This window comes from Protopterus annectens, chromosome 5.part0, assembly GCF_019279795.1.
Source record: "Protopterus annectens isolate FY-2018-M chromosome 5.part0, PAN1.0, whole genome shotgun sequence".
In the NCBI taxonomy this organism is placed as follows: Eukaryota; Metazoa; Chordata; order Ceratodontiformes; family Protopteridae; genus Protopterus; species Protopterus annectens.
Genome location: NC_056735.1, coordinates 496,297,005 through 496,314,875, shown reverse-complemented (window position 1 = coordinate 496,314,875; position 17,871 = coordinate 496,297,005). Strand labels below are relative to the sequence as shown.

Sequence of the window (17,871 nt, the reverse complement as noted above, 5' to 3'; positions counted from 1 at the left end):
TGCCCATATGACCTGGAAAGGGAATATCATGGGCTATTGCTAGAAGCACCAGACAGTAAGCTCTAGGCACTACCAACTGCTGTACTCCCTCACCTATTAGCCCTCCCTCAGGGGTCCACTCACTGTACAGTAACCCTTTGTTCCAGTATACAGATTCCCCCTACCCTTGAGAATCAGGTGCCTCCCTAGCTACCTGCCTCAGCCTTGCAATATAGGATCTGACAGCTGAGCCTGTTTCAAGTCTCTCCTTGTAACTCTTCCCAGCTCCCCTTCCACGGGAAGTCTGGCATCCTCTGACAGTGGTCCCTCACTGTCAGCCTGGGTACTACAACTCACCTCTACCTTTGCAGTTACCCTGACAAGGGAACATCAGTACCCACAAGCAGCTGTGGCTCACATTCAGTCTCACTACTATAGCGTAGCTCACTCCCTCAAGTAACCACCTCAGCAGTCCTGGCTGCAAGCATGCAGTCTGTCTGGGTCTCCTCCAGGCTACCAGAACCACATGCTTGTCTCTTAGCCTCACTGCTTTTAACTGCATAAGTACATGGTATTGCCTCATCCAAATTCTTCCCTCTCAGGACATCTGCAGGATGGTAGTTCCATACCCCTGTTGTCTCAAGACAACCTACTAATGGCATTTTGTCTTTACCACCTACTGGCTCCCTCACCTTTGGTTCCCCACCTTGCCTCCATGGACCACCTGTATGCCACATGGCCCCACTGATTGCATTCAAAACATTTCACCCTAGGTCCCAGACATATACTTGGACTAGTGGCTTCCCTTGTTACTGGAAGATTATGTTAGGGCAGTCTGTGCTGCCCATCATGGGTTCCTTTTGTCCATTGAGTAGTACTGGGGGGTCCCTTTCCTATGCAGGGCTGCCCTGCTTGCTAGGTATAGGTCTCCCTTCTTCCCAACTCCTCTGAAGTAGCAAACTGTTTATCAGCTAACCAGATCATCATGTCCTCAGGCAAAGTGCTAAGGGCTTGTTCCCTCACCAAAAGGTTGGTCAGCCCTTCAAAAGTGGTGACCTGACATCCACTCACCCAGCTATGAAAATAAATGCGCAGTTCAGCAACATATTCACATGCATTTTCATCTGCCTTGCGTCTATGCTCACAAAACTTTTTCCTATACATTTCAGGTGTTAGCTTAAAACATTCCAACAAGTGTCTTTTTACAGCAGTATAATCAAAACAGTCAGTGTCATGCATTTTTGCTAAAGAAGCTACAGCTTTACCATGGAGTAAGGGGGTCAGGAACCGTACCGAGAGCCCTTGGTCAACTTCATACTGTTTACATACCCACTCAAACATATGAATGAAGCTATCAGAATTATCCCCCTCGTTAAACTGTGGAAGAAATTTACTGACCTTTTGTGCTTCTGGGGTCTGGTTACTCCCTTCCCCATTACCTCCATGACTCTGGCAAAGAGTCAGCATTTCCTTCTCATGCCTCCTTTGCCGTTCATTTTCCTCAGCTTGTAGACTCCTCTTTTTCTCGGCTGCTTTTAGTTCCATACGCCTGGCCTCCAACTCAAGTCTCTGTAGCTCCAGCTGGATTTTTAAGTCCACTGCAGAAAGGTTGAGCTGTCCATTCTCCGAGAATACTGTATCTCCACTGTCAGTCTGATTGCCCTCCTGGCTGCTCTTTTCTGATGCAGCTCTAACAAAGGCTGCAATCAAGTCTGCTTTAGTCCGGTTTCCATGCACCAGTCCCCTAGCCTGCACATCTCCGCCAGCTGGCTCCTTGTCAGCTTTCCATACTCTTCTGCTGACATGCTGCCTGCTCACCCTGACTAACACTAAGCTAACAAAAGAAATAAAACAATTGTGATCTGAACTCTTGAGTTAATACTGTGTGGCTGTTTTAGAGTACAAAACACTTTTAGAGATCACTGTACATAAGCTATAGGAATTTGCTCTACCCACACCACTACAAGCCAATTAGTATGTGAAGTAGATCCCACCACTGCCAAACACTTGTGACAACCGTGACCTAGCCCAGCAATCAAGGAGTCTCAATCCTCACAACTAACACCAGGGAGGTTGTCTCCTAGAAGAGAGGAAAGGATAACTAATACACACAGTAAAGTACAATTTCCCTTACGTGCACACAGAGATTACAGTCAGTCTTTGGCTGGTTGCTCTCTTGCTCATTAGGTCCCTGATAAGACTCCCCACTGGCACAGCTATAGGGTCCAGGTCTCAGCCTAGCTGGGCAAGCTAAAGCCTCCAGTACCCTCTCTGTCCAACCAGTGCTTCGTGTCCCTGCCCAAGTAGCTGACACAACACACACACACACTTTGAGATAAGTATTTATATAGCTTCACAGACACTCCTTGGAAAGGCTGACACAGATTCTCCAGCTGTGCCCCTTTAACCCAGACCATACTGTAGTAATCCCTGTCATCTCCCAGCTAATAATATCAGCTACTAAAAGGCCCTTAAAAGGGTGTCCAGTTATTACTATGAAATATTATTATCCAATTGGTAATGTGACTATACAGCCTAAGGCTTATTATAGTGGCCTATTACAATAACCTCTATAAATGTGCAATGTACTCCAGAGCTTATCTCTATACAAACCAGCCACAGGCAAAGGTTATTTAAAATATTTAATAATAAATAATTAAAATGCAAGACAATACTACTACACCACAGAGATATCTAAGAGTTCAGAGATCACACAGAAACTTAAAATAATACAGTAGGACAGGTCTAATTTCAAAGAAAAATACCTAATTAATCTTTACTAGCTTTAACTATTCCTACAAGAAATCACAGTGCTAAAACCTACATGTGAGTATAAGGCAGAGTGCTGATAAGTTCAATCACAAGATCAAAATGCTCTCAGTCTCTTCTGAGAAATAGTACTTAAACATTACTAACAAACATGCCTGCTGGGTCCCTCCCAAATTACATCATGTTGACACTTAGGTTTTCCCAGGCAAACAAACTGCATTATATAGCAATCTAACACCTGCTCAGAAACTTACAACACTACAAGGCATTTCACATATACACTCTAGCAGAAACCAGAGCAATAAAGCACCTTCCACATGTAAATTCTGGTCATAAACTTTAGCCTTAAAACAATGGGCATGAAACCTTCATCCAGATGCACTGGAGCTGACTTGTAACATGAAAGGGTCAAAACATGCTTCACTGGGCCAGTAGAGTGCAATGTTGTCACATATTTTACAGTTCTACATTTCACAGTATTATTTTACACTCAAGAAAACATGCCTGTATTTTACATTTATTTACAAATGCCAGAACCATATATCAAATTCTATTTGACTAGGCTAGCAGCCTTCACCCATCTCTCCCCATTTGTCACATCTCCCCCCCTCCCTGGGGAACTCAGGCAAGTTTTTCAAGTGCCCCTTGAGAAACATCTCTTGAGAGTGCCAGGTCTATCTGGGTGTACCTCACCCCATTCCCTGTCTTGAGAGCCCATCTGCATTGGCATTGCTACTCCCACTGCAGTGCTGCACTGACATATCATAAGCTTGCAACCCCAGACTCCATCTTAACAACTTGGCATTTTGCTGACTGGCTCTGTTTAACCATGTTAGAGGGTTGTAATCTGTCATCACAGTGCAATGTTGTCACATATTTTGCAGTTCCACATTTCACAGTATTCTTTTACACTCAAGAAAACATACCTTCATTTTACATTTATCTACAAATGCCAGAATTATATATCAAATTCTATTTGACTAGGCTGGCAGCCTTTGCCCATCTCTCCCCAATTGTCACAACAACAATAGGATTATAACCAAGAGCAGCAAAAAAATCACAAACAACAGAAAAGAGCAAAACATGGCTCAAAAAGGTGTCCAAAAAAGTGAAGAATATTTTTTTTGTTATATAGCAGAAAAATAAAGTGGGGGGTAGGTAGACAAAGAAAAGGGTAGGTAAATTACTAGGAGCAATTAACTTAGAGTATGCCAAAGTGCTGAGCCAAGAGATCTTGTTTTCAGCAAATGAGATCTGGGATTATTTGTTTATCGACAGGGTATTATGGGTAAGGGGAGGAGTATGAGCCTTGGATCCAAAGTCTGACAGTGGTCAAAGTCAGATCCTATAACCACATCCACTGTGAAACAGATAGGGAGAACACTGGACAAATATTTGTTTGGGGATTTGGAAGGCCCAAACCACTCCCTTATGAGAATGACTTTGGATCGGTCTATCTTTGGGGTGAGGCCATCTAACACTATCTGCCTTCCACTAAGTTTCAGCACAGCTAGTTAGTGGACATGATACAATACTTTAATATTTTCCAATTATGGCCCCTTTAAAGGGTCCCTAACCCAAAATAGTACAAGATTATACTGAATATATAAATGGACATGTTTACAGTTCCAGGAATGGTAAGGCAGGTTACAATCACACTATTTCAGTCTCAATGATTCAGATTTATCATACTGCTCTCCTACAATCTAAATACTATAAACCTCAGTTTGAATCTGTAACATGATATTGTTCTACATGTTACTCATGGAAATGTGGCCATTTGGGGACTCCTAGCGGTGAAAAGCAATAGTCATACTGATATGAACTGCAACACACAAACAGCTATATGCATATTCCTATGTTATACATTGTATGTATATACATGCGTGCTCTTGCATGCACATATCTTAACTACTAAGTGGGCAAAAATGCTGCATCCTCCTAGACAAAAATAATGGCTTTTAACATTTACTAACCAACTTTTGGAGCATTCCATCCATGTTTAATATTTTGCTGCACTAATCATTAATGCATTAATGGATAATACTGGCCCAGTGACTAAGACAAGCAAAATGTCTCCCTATGATGCTACTGATGAGTGTTTCAATAGTGGGTCAGCGGTTAAACAATGGAATAAGAAGCTATGTTTAATTTATGGCATGTCTGAAAAACGGCATGTCTGAAAAACCTATCAAAATTCACATTATGAAATACATAAAGCATCTTCGAATTATCTCCTTTATATATTTAAGTGAAGAAGATTTTTTTTTCTGTTGGCTGTATTCATCTGGAATAAAATAACGTGGTCAGTTAACTGACTGCTTACATATAACATTTACTCTCCAGCAGTTTCATTATAAGTGGCAGAGCTATGTGAGCACCTATGCACACAATATATTGTACCCAAGCACCACACCTCACTTCTCTTACTCATTTACTACTTCCTGACATCCAGTCGTGTAAATTACTACTTCAGGGTCATGTTCACACACAATTCATGTCTGTAACTAAACATGCTTTTCAATTCCCTGTTCATCAGTAGGAAATTAGCAACAAAACATTTACTATAAATACAAGTGAATTGTTTGGATCTGTTTTGTACCTTGGCCAGGCCGATCAAGCTGAACTTCCTCTTTCTGCTTTTCCTCTGCTTTCGGTACTTCTACTGGAACCTTTATTTGGGGTTGTTCCACAACGGCTTCCTTGTCATTTCCTAACTTTGGCTTGTCCCGTTCATCCACAGGCTCCTTTACTTCTGGATTTTGCCCTTTAAGAAAAAGCAGTTACATTTTCTATAACAACTTGTACATAAAAATTATAACAAGTGGTTAAAGTCAATGTAAGCCATATAAATTAAAATGCTATTAAGTAATTTAATGAAAGTAATCAAACACTTATTAACTAAGAATGTTTGCTTGCTGACTAACAAAGGTTTTGAGGACTATGACTGCGTCTCCGATCATAACCAGTTTATTATGTGTTCAAAAATTCGATAACAAGAAATTTGCTATGACATTGAGTAAAGGGAAGCTTGACAGGTGAATCTTGATATACACTTCAACAACACATTATAGATTGATTATAATCGGAAAAGTCTGATCATAATTTTTTTTGCAGTACTTGGAGCTTTAGCTGCTCCAGTGTACTGCCAGTTATAGAGAAAAAGTGTATGAGTGCAAACTGGTTTACATCTTTGAAAGCCATAACACACTCTTACTGGCGGCTAGTGTTTCCCCAGTCCCTGAACCTCATATTAGATGAAGTGCAATTATGGCACAAGTACTATATGCTTGGTAACTAGTGCGTCTCCCCATTCCAGTACAACACTGGTTTTTGGTACCATTATGGCACAAGAGCTTATAGTACTCCCTGGTGGCTAGTGTTTCTTCCCACCCCCTCTGATCCCTGTACTAGCCGATGTGCCATTATGGTTCCAGTGTAGTATGCCTGGCAGATAGCATTTCCCCCACTCCCTGATCTCTGGACTGCTGTTGGTGCAGTTAAGGCACATCTGTATTACTCCTGGTGGCTACCGTGACTCCTTACCTAGCCCTTACTTTAACCTCAACCTGCAAGCAATCACACAAATACTCCCGCCTCAGAACCCACACTTACCTTACTTGTATGCTCTTGATCTTCTGCCTTCTAATATTTAACATCTTCAGCAAACAAAAGCCAAATTTCTTAAGGATTCACTCTGTCCATGAACTGATCATTCAACAGAGTGGATGCCACCCAAACCGCTATTTCGCATGTCATTTTGTACAGAATAAGATAAGTACTTTCCTTTTCTCACCTAACATAGTCAGCTGTTGCAGAATTAATTCTCTTCATTCACTGATTTTTTTCTTTATCTTATGTTCAGTGCTTTTCTATGTTTTTATCCAAGTTCTGCTTTGAAGTGTTATTCCCTACATACAGACTTTTTGGTATTTTCTTGTTGTAAATATTTTATTTGTCCATATATTGACAAATGAACACTTCAAAGAAATCACTGTTTGATGTCTTTTTTATCTTTATTTTACATAACTATAATTTTTATTTTATTTGTATTGCTGTGCTTATCAAATTGTATATCCACTACTTCTATGAATAATTTTATCATATTAACTGTATACTATGTTTAGACCTTTTTTCCCTGGGATCCATAAAATAAAAGTGTCCCTCCCAGTTCAATATCTCTGGTCAACAAATTAAACTCAAAAGTAAAACATAAACCACTATTCTACAGGAAGTACAGTGAGTAACGTGCTGTGAAATACTTAGTATGATAGATCCTTGCTTTCATATTCTGCAAGGCTGTTTACTCCTATCTGCAAAACAGATCAAAATTTCTTTTACAGCAGACATCTTCATAAAGAAATGTTTACAGAGGCAGGACTTCCTCTGTCAATCACAGCAGTGCAATGCACCCTTTAGCAGCTCTATACTCAGATCTCAAGCCAAACAGCCTCCAAAGTATTAGCATAAAACTTTTGTCAGTCTACAACTGCACACATATTTTTTATTGACTATTGGCTAGAAAGCACCAGTAAACACTTTTAAAAAGTCATGTGCATTTGTATTTTCCTTAAGGGGTAATATGCATATATCTCCACTAGAGGAGGTCTTGAGTATTACACAGGGAAGACTAGCTTTGCTGGGCTTTCTTGTATTTTTAACAAACAGTTCGTATGTGATATTTTACACTTTGGTTTATTTCATACCCATCTATTCATACATACATACATATATAAAATCATCTGTCCATGAACTAAGAGCAGCTATGTCGGTTAAATCAGATCCTGTCACCCAACCCACTTACAATAACAAACTTAGAATATGCTTCTTTATTTTACTCTGGTGGTGACACCAGTCTGTCATCAGTATTTTCAGCTTCAGTTCCTTCAGAAAACTCACAAACTAAAGCCAAACCTTTAGCATTTTTCTTAATACAAAAAGAGCAGCATTAGTTCCAGTCTGTACATCGAGCTTATGCAGGCTCACCAAGGATTTAGTCACCTCTTACCCTAGAATCATAATCGTTTACACTATAACATTGCACTTAGAATTTGACTAACATAAAACATAAAGGGGGTTTCTAAGCAAACATGCAGCACTTTAAATGATTAGGTTGTCAAGGTAGTACCATGACTGAGGCCAAGGATGAATCAATCATCTAATGTTACTGTGTACCTCAAAGAACTATACTATAATGCTTTTCATGCATGTCCTCACAGTATACATAGCTGGTCAGAAAATCAAGCTATGCATCTTAAGAAGGGGTGCAGCTTCACTAAGAGTATGTCCTGCAACACAGTTACAATAAAGTATACTCCGCCCTTGGGAAACAGTAAAGGTATGGACTACTTCACAAATAAACAGCAGATGATACTCCTAACAGACACTAACTAGTCCAAACCAGAGTTTTGTAAGTATATAATCATAATTTTAGATGTATGAATAGAAGGGACATTGCAACAGTATCATTTATTATGCTTGAGAGTTAGCTGCAGGTGAGCAACAGTTCACTTAGCCTGACTTCAACAGCAATGGATGTCTTTCCAAGAAGAGAAGGTCCCTTCTTCCCCATGATGAGAATATTAGCAAAATACTCACAGAAAATGGAAAGCAGCCTGCATAGTCTCACTTTTTTGTTGAAAAAAAGCATATCATCATCCAGTATGCCTGTCAATATCTAGAGTTAAGACATGCTCATTAGGTTCACTGCTATACTATCATTCAGTTTACCTACTGCTGAGTTACTAATGTGTGCATACAAGGGTTCTGCCTTTCTTAATTGCATCAAATGGGAGAAGTAGGATGTCTTGCTCAAAAGTAAGAGATTTTCTATTTTTCTTATCTTTAGCAACATCCTTAGCAGGAGGGGGAGTACAATGAATGCGCAAAGCAGAACCTACCTCTCTGGACTACGAATACATTTAGATAAAGTCCTTACTTTCAATAGCAAACTCACAAGAGATCTCATTTTTTTAACAGTTTGCCCTCCCCAGAGATCACATTAGAACTATTGCATCCTACAGTTTTCTGGATACGTATGACCCAGTGTTATGAGGTGGACTCTGAACCCCCCTAAAACCCCCAACTAATAAAGACCACCTCTGGGGTCACACTGTTTTTGAGGAAGGGCAAACTCAATGAAATAAAAAGTTATGTATTCACCATAATGTTCCGAGTTGTCCATTTCTATTCCTCCTCAACTGATGGATTCTAGTCTCAGATCAGAACCTAACTCTGCCTCTTCTACCAGATCATCTGATCCTAAAACTGTTGAGCTACCCCCTTTACCCATAATGCCCCACCAACCTAATGGTACCTCACATTGGGTTTGCTGCCCTTTGGTGTAAAAGGGCAATCTATAACAAAAAAATACCAGAAGGAGAACAGAAACAAATGAGTAAGCTGGAGCTCAAACAAAGAACAGAGGTGCCTATACAACTTTTAGATCTCTCCAGAAGCAAAAAAGGAGGGGCAGGTGGGTGGGGACTTGAGGAAGAATGAAAACAGACAACACAGATGGAAAGTTATGTTGAGTACTTAACTATTTAATCTGAGGTTGTCATTTTCATTATGAGGTTTTCTGACCAGCTATGTATACTGTGAGGACATGCATGAAAAGCATTATAGTATAGTTCTTTGAGGTACACAGTAACATTAGATGACTGATTCATCCTTGGCCTCAGTCATGGTACTACCTTGTCACAACTACTATAACTCTGGGAGGCCACTAAAGAAGAAAATTCCAGAGCACTGCTAAGCCAAATGCTGCTCTATTCCCAGAAATCAAATCCACCTTGTAATGAACAATGAAAATGTGTGGATGAACCCAAGTTGGCAGCTGCACAAATATCATCTAGAGATGCTCTGGACCAAAAAGCTGAAGAAACCACTACAAATCTTGTGGAATGGGCCTTAAAAGAGGTTTTGTTAATGATAAACCCAATTTACCATAACAAAAGTTATATAATCAGTCTTCCACTTGGCCAATGTAATTTTTAAATACTGGATTGCCTAATCTGATAGGAGAAAAGGAAACAAATAAATGATCAGATTTTCTAAACTTTTTGGTTCTATGAAGGTAAATTGGTCTATGCACATCTAACAGATGTAAAATGTACTCTCCTTTGCTTGAAAATTTTGGAGAGAAAATTGGGAGATTAATGCCCTGGTTAATACATACATGACTCAGAAGCTACTCTACGTAAAAAAAAAAAGGATGGGTTAAATCACAATGACACCCTTTCTTTATGAAAAATGAAATAAGGAGGCTTTGAAGACATAGCCTGGAAGAGCCAACATAGCCACTAGAAAAATGTTTTTCCAAGATAATAATTTTAGGTCAGCTTTTGCGGAAGGCTCAAAGGGAGACTGAGTTAAGGCATGAAGCATTTTATTTAAATCCCATTGGGGAGTAGAATCTTTTAAAGGAGGTCTAAGCAAAAAAGCTCCCTTGAGAAAGAACTTGCACAATTTAGAAGAGGGTAATGTAGAGTTATTTTGCCCATGTGGAAATTAGAAATGGCAGCTAATTAAACTCCAATAGTTGAAAAACTAGCTCATTCATTAAAGACTGAAGCTAAAAATTCAAGGATCGCTGGTACAGGCACTGAAAAAGGGTCCAGATCTTTGCTAAGAGCCCAGAAGGGTCCAGATCTTTGCTAAGAGCCCAGAAGACAATTCTTTCCCATTTAATCTTGTAAGTCTTTCTAGTAGAAGACTTATTGGAAGACAGCAAAATATGACGGACTGGGAAGGACAGTCTGAGCTGTCTAGCAATCAGTGGAACAGGAGAAACCATGCAGTCAGTTTGAGGCCAGTTATGTCCGGATGAGTCATGCCTGTTGGGTGAGACAGGAGGTTTGGAGTTGAATCCAGGGTGAATGTTGATGAGGCCAGAAGAAAGGGAACCAAATTTGACAAAACTAAAAGGGTGCAATGAGCTTTTCAACCAAACTGCTTTCTGAAGAAATTTGGGAATTAGTGGTAAGGGTGGAAATGCATACTGGAGACTGGAAGGCCAATCGTGAACTAGAGCATCTCTCAGTGACTCCATCAATGGGATATCATTGTGAAGAACCTGCTGCACTTGTTCCTGAGGGGAGAGGCAAAACTGGACATCAGCAGGGAATGGGACTCGATCAAGGAAGAAATAAGATGGATGATTTAAGAACAGAAGACACAATGGGGGTGGGGTAAGAAGAGGTTTATAACTGCAAAATTAATGAAAATAAAATAGTTACCAGAAAAAATATATGATCCCAAATTAAGCAAAGCAGGCTAAACTACAATAATTGGATGTAAAGTGGGGGGAGTCCCTGGAGGAAGCAATTTGCAAAGAAAGGTAACTCAAAATACAGTACATAGAAAACACACCAAAGCAGCAGGAGGTCCTTGCTGAAAGGTTAAGGTAGCAAAAAGTTGAGAGAAGCATGAACAGAGTGAAAGACAGCAAGATGTACTGTGTGTGTTTCCTTCTTGTTCTCACTTACTTATGTCTGTGTATGTTCTTCCCCTGCCCCCTGACTGTACTTCTGTTAGCTGAGAAAATCTTTCATAAACATCAATAAATGAGGTGAAATAATATTCTTCCATACAATCATCCAGATGTGTTAATGGATGTGTATCAATACATAACATTTACATTTGAAATAGAAGGTACAACATCTGTCTGCTGTTTGTTACTATATACTTTACCTTTATGGCTCTGAAAATAATAAGTTCTACTATTACTCACCATTGTCCGTGTTTCTTTCTATTTTCACTTTTAGAGGCAGCATTTATCCACTTAAAGATATATCCATTCTTAAAATCTTGCTCATCACTTTTGATCCATTCTTAAAATCTTGCACATCATTTTTAAGCTTATCATATTCATTTTTATCCCTCTTCTTCTTTCTTAATGTTAGAAGTGAACATTTATTTAAATTTGATTTCTCAAAATTCTTTAACTCACTCTCTGATCCCTAACATTCCTTTCAAACTCAGTGATCTTCAAATCCACAAATTTTACCACAAGCGTCATATATTGCATGCTAGTTTCCAGATTTACCAGCTGTCCTCATTTTAAAGCATGACAGTTCAAAAATAACTTTTGTGTACGTTTAGTAATTACTTAAACTTTATTTCATAAAGTGTACTTTTGAGTACTATTTTAATTGACTATTTTGTGGACAAGATATAAGAGAGTGTTGAATGCTTTATTGAAAATGTATAAGCAGAGTGTTTCAGTGATTACAATCCTCTGCCATACAGGATCACTCAAAGGTGAAAAAGGCACTAAACTGTAAAAAGGCAAGAAATAATAAGAACTTTAATTACCAAGCTTTTTGTGTATCCCAAAAATATGTCAATTCATCACCTCTCAGATATCCAGACTTGAAAGACACCACTATTTTAAAATAATATTCCTTCCATCCTCGATGTCTTAGCCCAAACAAGACATAAAAGTAAGGTAAAGTCTCTGATGCATTACTATGCTCTACACTGTGTGATCACTACAGTAGAATCCTTCACAGAAGAATTAGTGTTTCCCTCAAGTACATGAGCTTAATACTTCTGACTGCAACATCAGCAGATACAAAATCCTAGGATTTTCTGGAAATTTTTTTTTTACAAAGATCATCAGATCCTGGAAAAAAGATAGAAACCCTGACACTCCCAACTCCATTCCCTTATGATACAACCAACGTTGTGTTGTGAGCAGTATTTATTTAATTTTGTTTCCTTTCATTTGACTTTGTTTACCAGGAAAATCTGTCTAGGGAAAGACCCTTTTCAGAGGAGGCCTGGGGAGAAAAGCTCCACATTACATACAGTTGAATGAAACAGAAGTAAAAAAATATATATACAAAAGTACTCAGGATTATATAACTTAACAGGTGATCACAATGTTACATAAATTATGTAGTACTTACAGGATGCTAAGCTCAAACACCCAGCACATATTATATACAGCTCATACAACTCAAACATTATTAAGACATATAGCAATATTTTACTTGCATGTTCATATGCCCACTGTAATATCAGTACACAGACAACAGATAAGACATATGCATAATTACTGAATCAGATTTATTATGGACGGGTAACCAGAAGACTTGTATTGTAAATGTTTGAGTGATATTTGAAGTGGCTGCATGATGATGGGAATTAGTAATAGGGTTAATATAAGTCCGCACTATTATAAAGACAGGAATGATTTAATTGGGATTATAAACTATAGATGAGCAAGATTTAGAATATGAATGGGTCTTAGTAAATGGCACTGTTACAAGTGCAGGGACCACTTGCCAGAGAGTGGAATCAAACTGATTTTAAACTCTAAGTAAGAAAAGACATTTCTGAAATCTACTGGGACCAAATTCCACAGTTAAGCAGCAAATACACCATTATTATTTCTATAATTCTGAATAACTACTAGGTGTTGGTTTAGCAAGCACCCTTATAGTCAACTCTAATAGGTTATCTCCAACAATTTTTAATATGATAACCCTCATTAGCTGTAGGCAGCCTCTCAGCAAAGTAAATCATATTTGCTGTAGATAAAAATTCCTATCCTACTCCTTTTTTTCATATTAATTAATAGATCTCATAAAAATGACTATACTCCTGAAATCTGAAAGCCTTGCATCACAAACTCTTTACACAAACAAGGTACATATGTTAGGTGATCTAATCACATGCCTAATATGCTGCTCCCAGTTATTGTAAAGGTTTAGAATGTTAAATACATAAGCCAATCATGGCTTATTTGGATAAGTAAAATCACATTGTGTGGAAGATACCAGATTAATGTTCCAGTCTCAACGAGTCAGCATTTCCAACATTCACAGACTATGTTAAGAATGATGCTGATATTTCTTGATCTTTCTAAATATTCCAATATGGTGAGTGCAAAAGAGTAATGTCACCTATATTTATGTATCAACTATCTTGTCTTGGCCTTAATCAAGATGTTATCAATTGCCTTTCTAACTGTATAATTGTGGACAATCAGTCTGGTGTTCAGAATCTCTCTTCATGGCTGCACCTGTAGGGTACCAAAAGGCTCAATATTAAGACTCTTGCTATTCAACATTTTCATCAATATCAACGAAAGGAGGAAATAGTGCTCAAAATAACATTAATAAAATAAAAGGAGCACTAGGATAGCCGTTTCCACTGATACAATGTTTTAATGTAACACAAACACGTTGCCAGCACCAACACCACATACATAAATGCTAAAACACAGTATGTTTTCGTCAGTAGTATCATAGACTTTAAGACTTCATCAGAAAACAAATGCAGCAACATGACCCTTAATATATACCATTTTAATAAACCTTAATTAAATAAATTACCCAATTATGTCCAATAAAAAGTATTGTTGAAAACCAGTGTATAAAAAACTGTAAAACTGTTTGCCAAATGCTATTAAACATTTTAAATGTTCTACACATTAAAACTTGACTACTTTGAATAGTGAACTTTTCATCAATATAATGATCACCACCTTGAGTCCTTTTAGTCTTTTTCAATTATCCTGAGCTTGGCAAAAGTCATGAAAAGTCAACATATGAATGCAGCATTCAAAAATGGTTGCTCAACTCAGGCCTCCCAAAAAACAAAAAGTACAGTTTTGTACCTACCATAAATGTAGATGTTCGAAGATCCACATTGCTGCAGTCCTTACTTATGGGTAGTCCGCTGTCCTCGGTCGGCCCGAATACCAAAGTATTAGGCTGACGTCGGTCATGGGCGCCTAGATCTGACATCAGAGCGTCAGGGTATAAAGGCGCATGACCGACATCATATCCTCAGTCTTTTCTTGCCCCAGATGTCAGAAGGCCAAACCAGAAAGGCCACCGCCAAAAACAGAATACCTCCCAAAAACATGCCCAACAACAACCATCACCTAAAGCATAGCACCAAGTCAAACTACAGTGGGGAAGGAGGGAGGGTAAATTGGACTGCAGCAATGTGGATCTTCGAACATCTACATTTATGGTAGGTACAAAACTGTACTATGTTCTTCATCTCACATTGCTGCAGTCCTTACTTATGGGTAGAATCCCAAAGCAACGGGAAAGGGAGGATGGTAAAAATCATAAAGCATTAGGGGCCGCTAAAATGCCCTGTAAAATTGCAGTGGCAAATCCAGCCCTAGACTTAGAATAAAGAGGAAGGTGGTAATGTTTAGAAAAGGTATGCACTGAACTCCAAGTAGCTGCCTCCAAAATGTCTTTTGTAGCTACCCCCCTTAGAAAGGCCGTAGAAGTGGCAGTAGCCCTAGTGGAATGAGGCCTGATTCCAGCAGAAATCTCCTTACCATGATGGGAGTAACAGAAAGAAATACAAAACCCAATCCATTTAGAAATAGTTTGTTTTGAAACAGGTTTACCCTGTGAACCCAAGGCAAAAGAAACAAACAATTGCTGAGCCTGTCTGAACTCCTTGGTTCTGCTCAAATAATAACGCAACTGCCTGTGAATATCCAAAGTATGCAAAATTTTCTCCCCTTTATTTTGGGGGTTTGCATAAAAAGTAGGCAAATGAATAGTTTGATTTAAGGCCACACTAGAAACAACTTTAGGCATAAAGGAAGGATTAGTACGCAAAGATACCCTATCCTTATGAAAAATCAGGAAAGGCTCCACTGCCATGAGGGCCTGTAATTCAGAAACCCTTCTTGCAGAGGTAATGGCCAACAAAAAAGCAGTTTTCCATGACAAATACTTTAACTCGGCAGTAGCTGTAGGCTCAAAAGGTTATAGAGTAAGTTTTTCCAACACAAAATTGAGATCCCAAGCAGGAGTAGGAGCTCTACGTGGGGGTCTTATATTCTTTGCCCCTCTAAGAAATTGCTTAAACCAGGGATGAGAGAATAAAGGAGGGTCACAATCATAGTGAGCAGAAATGGCTGCAGCATGAACCTTTATTGAGGAGAAAGACAAACCCTTGTCCAATAGCTCAGTAAGATATTGAAGAGCAACACTTAAACCAGGTTTGGAGACATCAAGGTCCTTTCCTTTGCTCCAAATAAAAAATCTCCTCCATTTATCAGCGTAAACTTTCCTGGTACTAGGCCTCCTGGCCTCCAAAATAACATTCAAAACTTGTTGTGGAAGCTGAGACCCTCCAGAGTCTAAAAGAATATGCCAGGCTGTTAGATGCAGAGACTGAATCTTGACATTGAGGAAGTGAGTGTCCTCTTGTGACAAAAGGTGCGGAATCAAAGGCAGAGGCCATGGAGGTTCTCGTACTAAACTCCTCAGTAGTGGGTACCAGTGTTGTTGAGGCCAATCCGGTGCTATCAAAATCATGGTTGTCTTGTCTGGCCTTCAAAAGTACCTTGGGAAGAAGAGGCAGAGGTGGAAAGGCATATACATGCAGATTGTCCCAACTGAATGATAGAGCGTCCACCTTCCAAGCTGTGTGATGAAACATTTTTGTGCAAAACTTTGGCAACTGGTAATTTAGTGGAGAAGTGAACAGATCTATGTCTGGAGTTCCCCATAACACTGTCAACTGTTGAAATACATGAGGATCCAATTTCCACTCGTGAGGATCCACTATTTGTCTGCTCAATACATCTGCTAAGGAGTTCTGTGCTCCTGGTAGAAACCTTGCCTGAAGATTGAGGTGTAGATTGAGAGCAGTTTCCCACAGAATCATCGCTTGCCTGCAAAGAGGGTAAGAATGGGTTCCCCCCTGCTTGTTGATGTACCACATGACAGTAGTGTTGTCTGTTTGAATCAACACCTGCCCTGGGTGAAGTAAATCTTTGAAAGCCATCAATGCAAACTGGACTGCTAACATTTCCTTCAAGTTGATATGCAAATGTTGGAGTTTGACAGGCCACGTGTTTTGCACCCATTTTCCATTGAGGTGTGCTCCCAAGCCTTGTCCGAGGCATCTGTCATTAGAATCTGACTCGCCTCTGGCCGGGTCACAGAGAGTCCCTTGTTTAGGTGACATTCCTGAGCCCACCACAAAAACTCCTTCTGAATGCAAGGTATTATCTGAATGACAGTGTCTAGATCTTGGCAGTGCTGTGTCCACACATTTTGAGATACCATTGAAGCTTCCTCATATGCAATTTGGCATTGGGAAGCACCAGAATACAAGATGCCATGAACCCCAAGGCTTGAAGGACTGTCCTTGCAGTCAGCCTGGACCGGAGACATTTGATGGAAATAAAGAGAAAGGCTTCTTTGTTTGTCCGGGGTCAAAAAGGCCATCTGGGAAGCTGTATTCAGTCTCACACCCAGAAAGCACATGTCCTGAGAGGGTACTAGACTGGACTTTGTTTCGTTCACAGAATACCCTAGGCATCTTAACACTGCCATCACATACTGTAGATGATGAAGAAGTTCGTCCTTTTCTTGTACAATAATCAGGCAGTCGTCCAAATAAGGATAAATCTGTATTCCTCTTAGTCTGAAAAATGCTATCACTGGAGCCAGAACCTTTGTGAACACTCTGGGCAGTAGATAAGCCAAAGGGCAATGCAGAGAACTGATAATGTAAATTTCCAGCCCGAAACGCAGGTACCTCCTGCAACTGGGCCTGATAGGAACATGAAGGTAAGCCTCTTTGAGATCCAGAGTAACCATCCAGTGATCTTTTCCCAACAGAGGTAAAAGTTGTTGTAAAGTCAGCATCTTGAACTTTGGAATGTCCAGGTAAGTGTTGAGGATAGATAAATCCAAAATTGGTCTCCACGTGTTCCCTTTCTTTGGAACTAGAAACAGGCGAGAATAAAATCCTAGGCCCACTTCTGACAGAGGAACTGGCTGTATAGCTCCTATTTGAAGAAGTAAAGAAATTTGTCTGTGAGCCTCTATCCTTTGCCGAGGAGGGGCGTCTGGCATGCCTTTGAAAGGAGGCATGGTGTGGAAATAGAACTTGTAGCCTCGGTTTATAATGTCCAATACCCATTTGTCCTGGGTGACTAAATGCCAATTTTGCTTGAAAAGAGCCAACTTTCCTCCCAAAGGAGCTGCCAGGCAAGAAGAATCTGGCAGCTGAAAATGCAGGTCATTGGGCCTGTTTACGAAAGGACTGGCCCCTGCCCTCACCAGCAGATTGAGCAGGCGAACTCCATTGTCTCGGCCTGAAGGTACTCTGAGCTCTGCC

The 17,871-nt window shown here is 39.7% G+C and overlaps 1 protein-coding gene across 1 annotated transcript in view; it reads right to left on the bottom strand.

Annotated features, from left to right (window-relative positions):
- The window catches only part of SLC38A10 (solute carrier family 38 member 10), a gene marked incomplete in the record, with an annotated part of 1,157,663 nt that overhangs the window by 411,880 nt on the left and 727,912 nt on the right, over nucleotides 1–17,871 (bottom strand). The window contains 1 exon segment of the mRNA XM_044072422.1: nucleotides 5,351–5,515. Coding sequence (XP_043928357.1) covers nucleotides 5,351–5,515 — 165 coding nt within the window.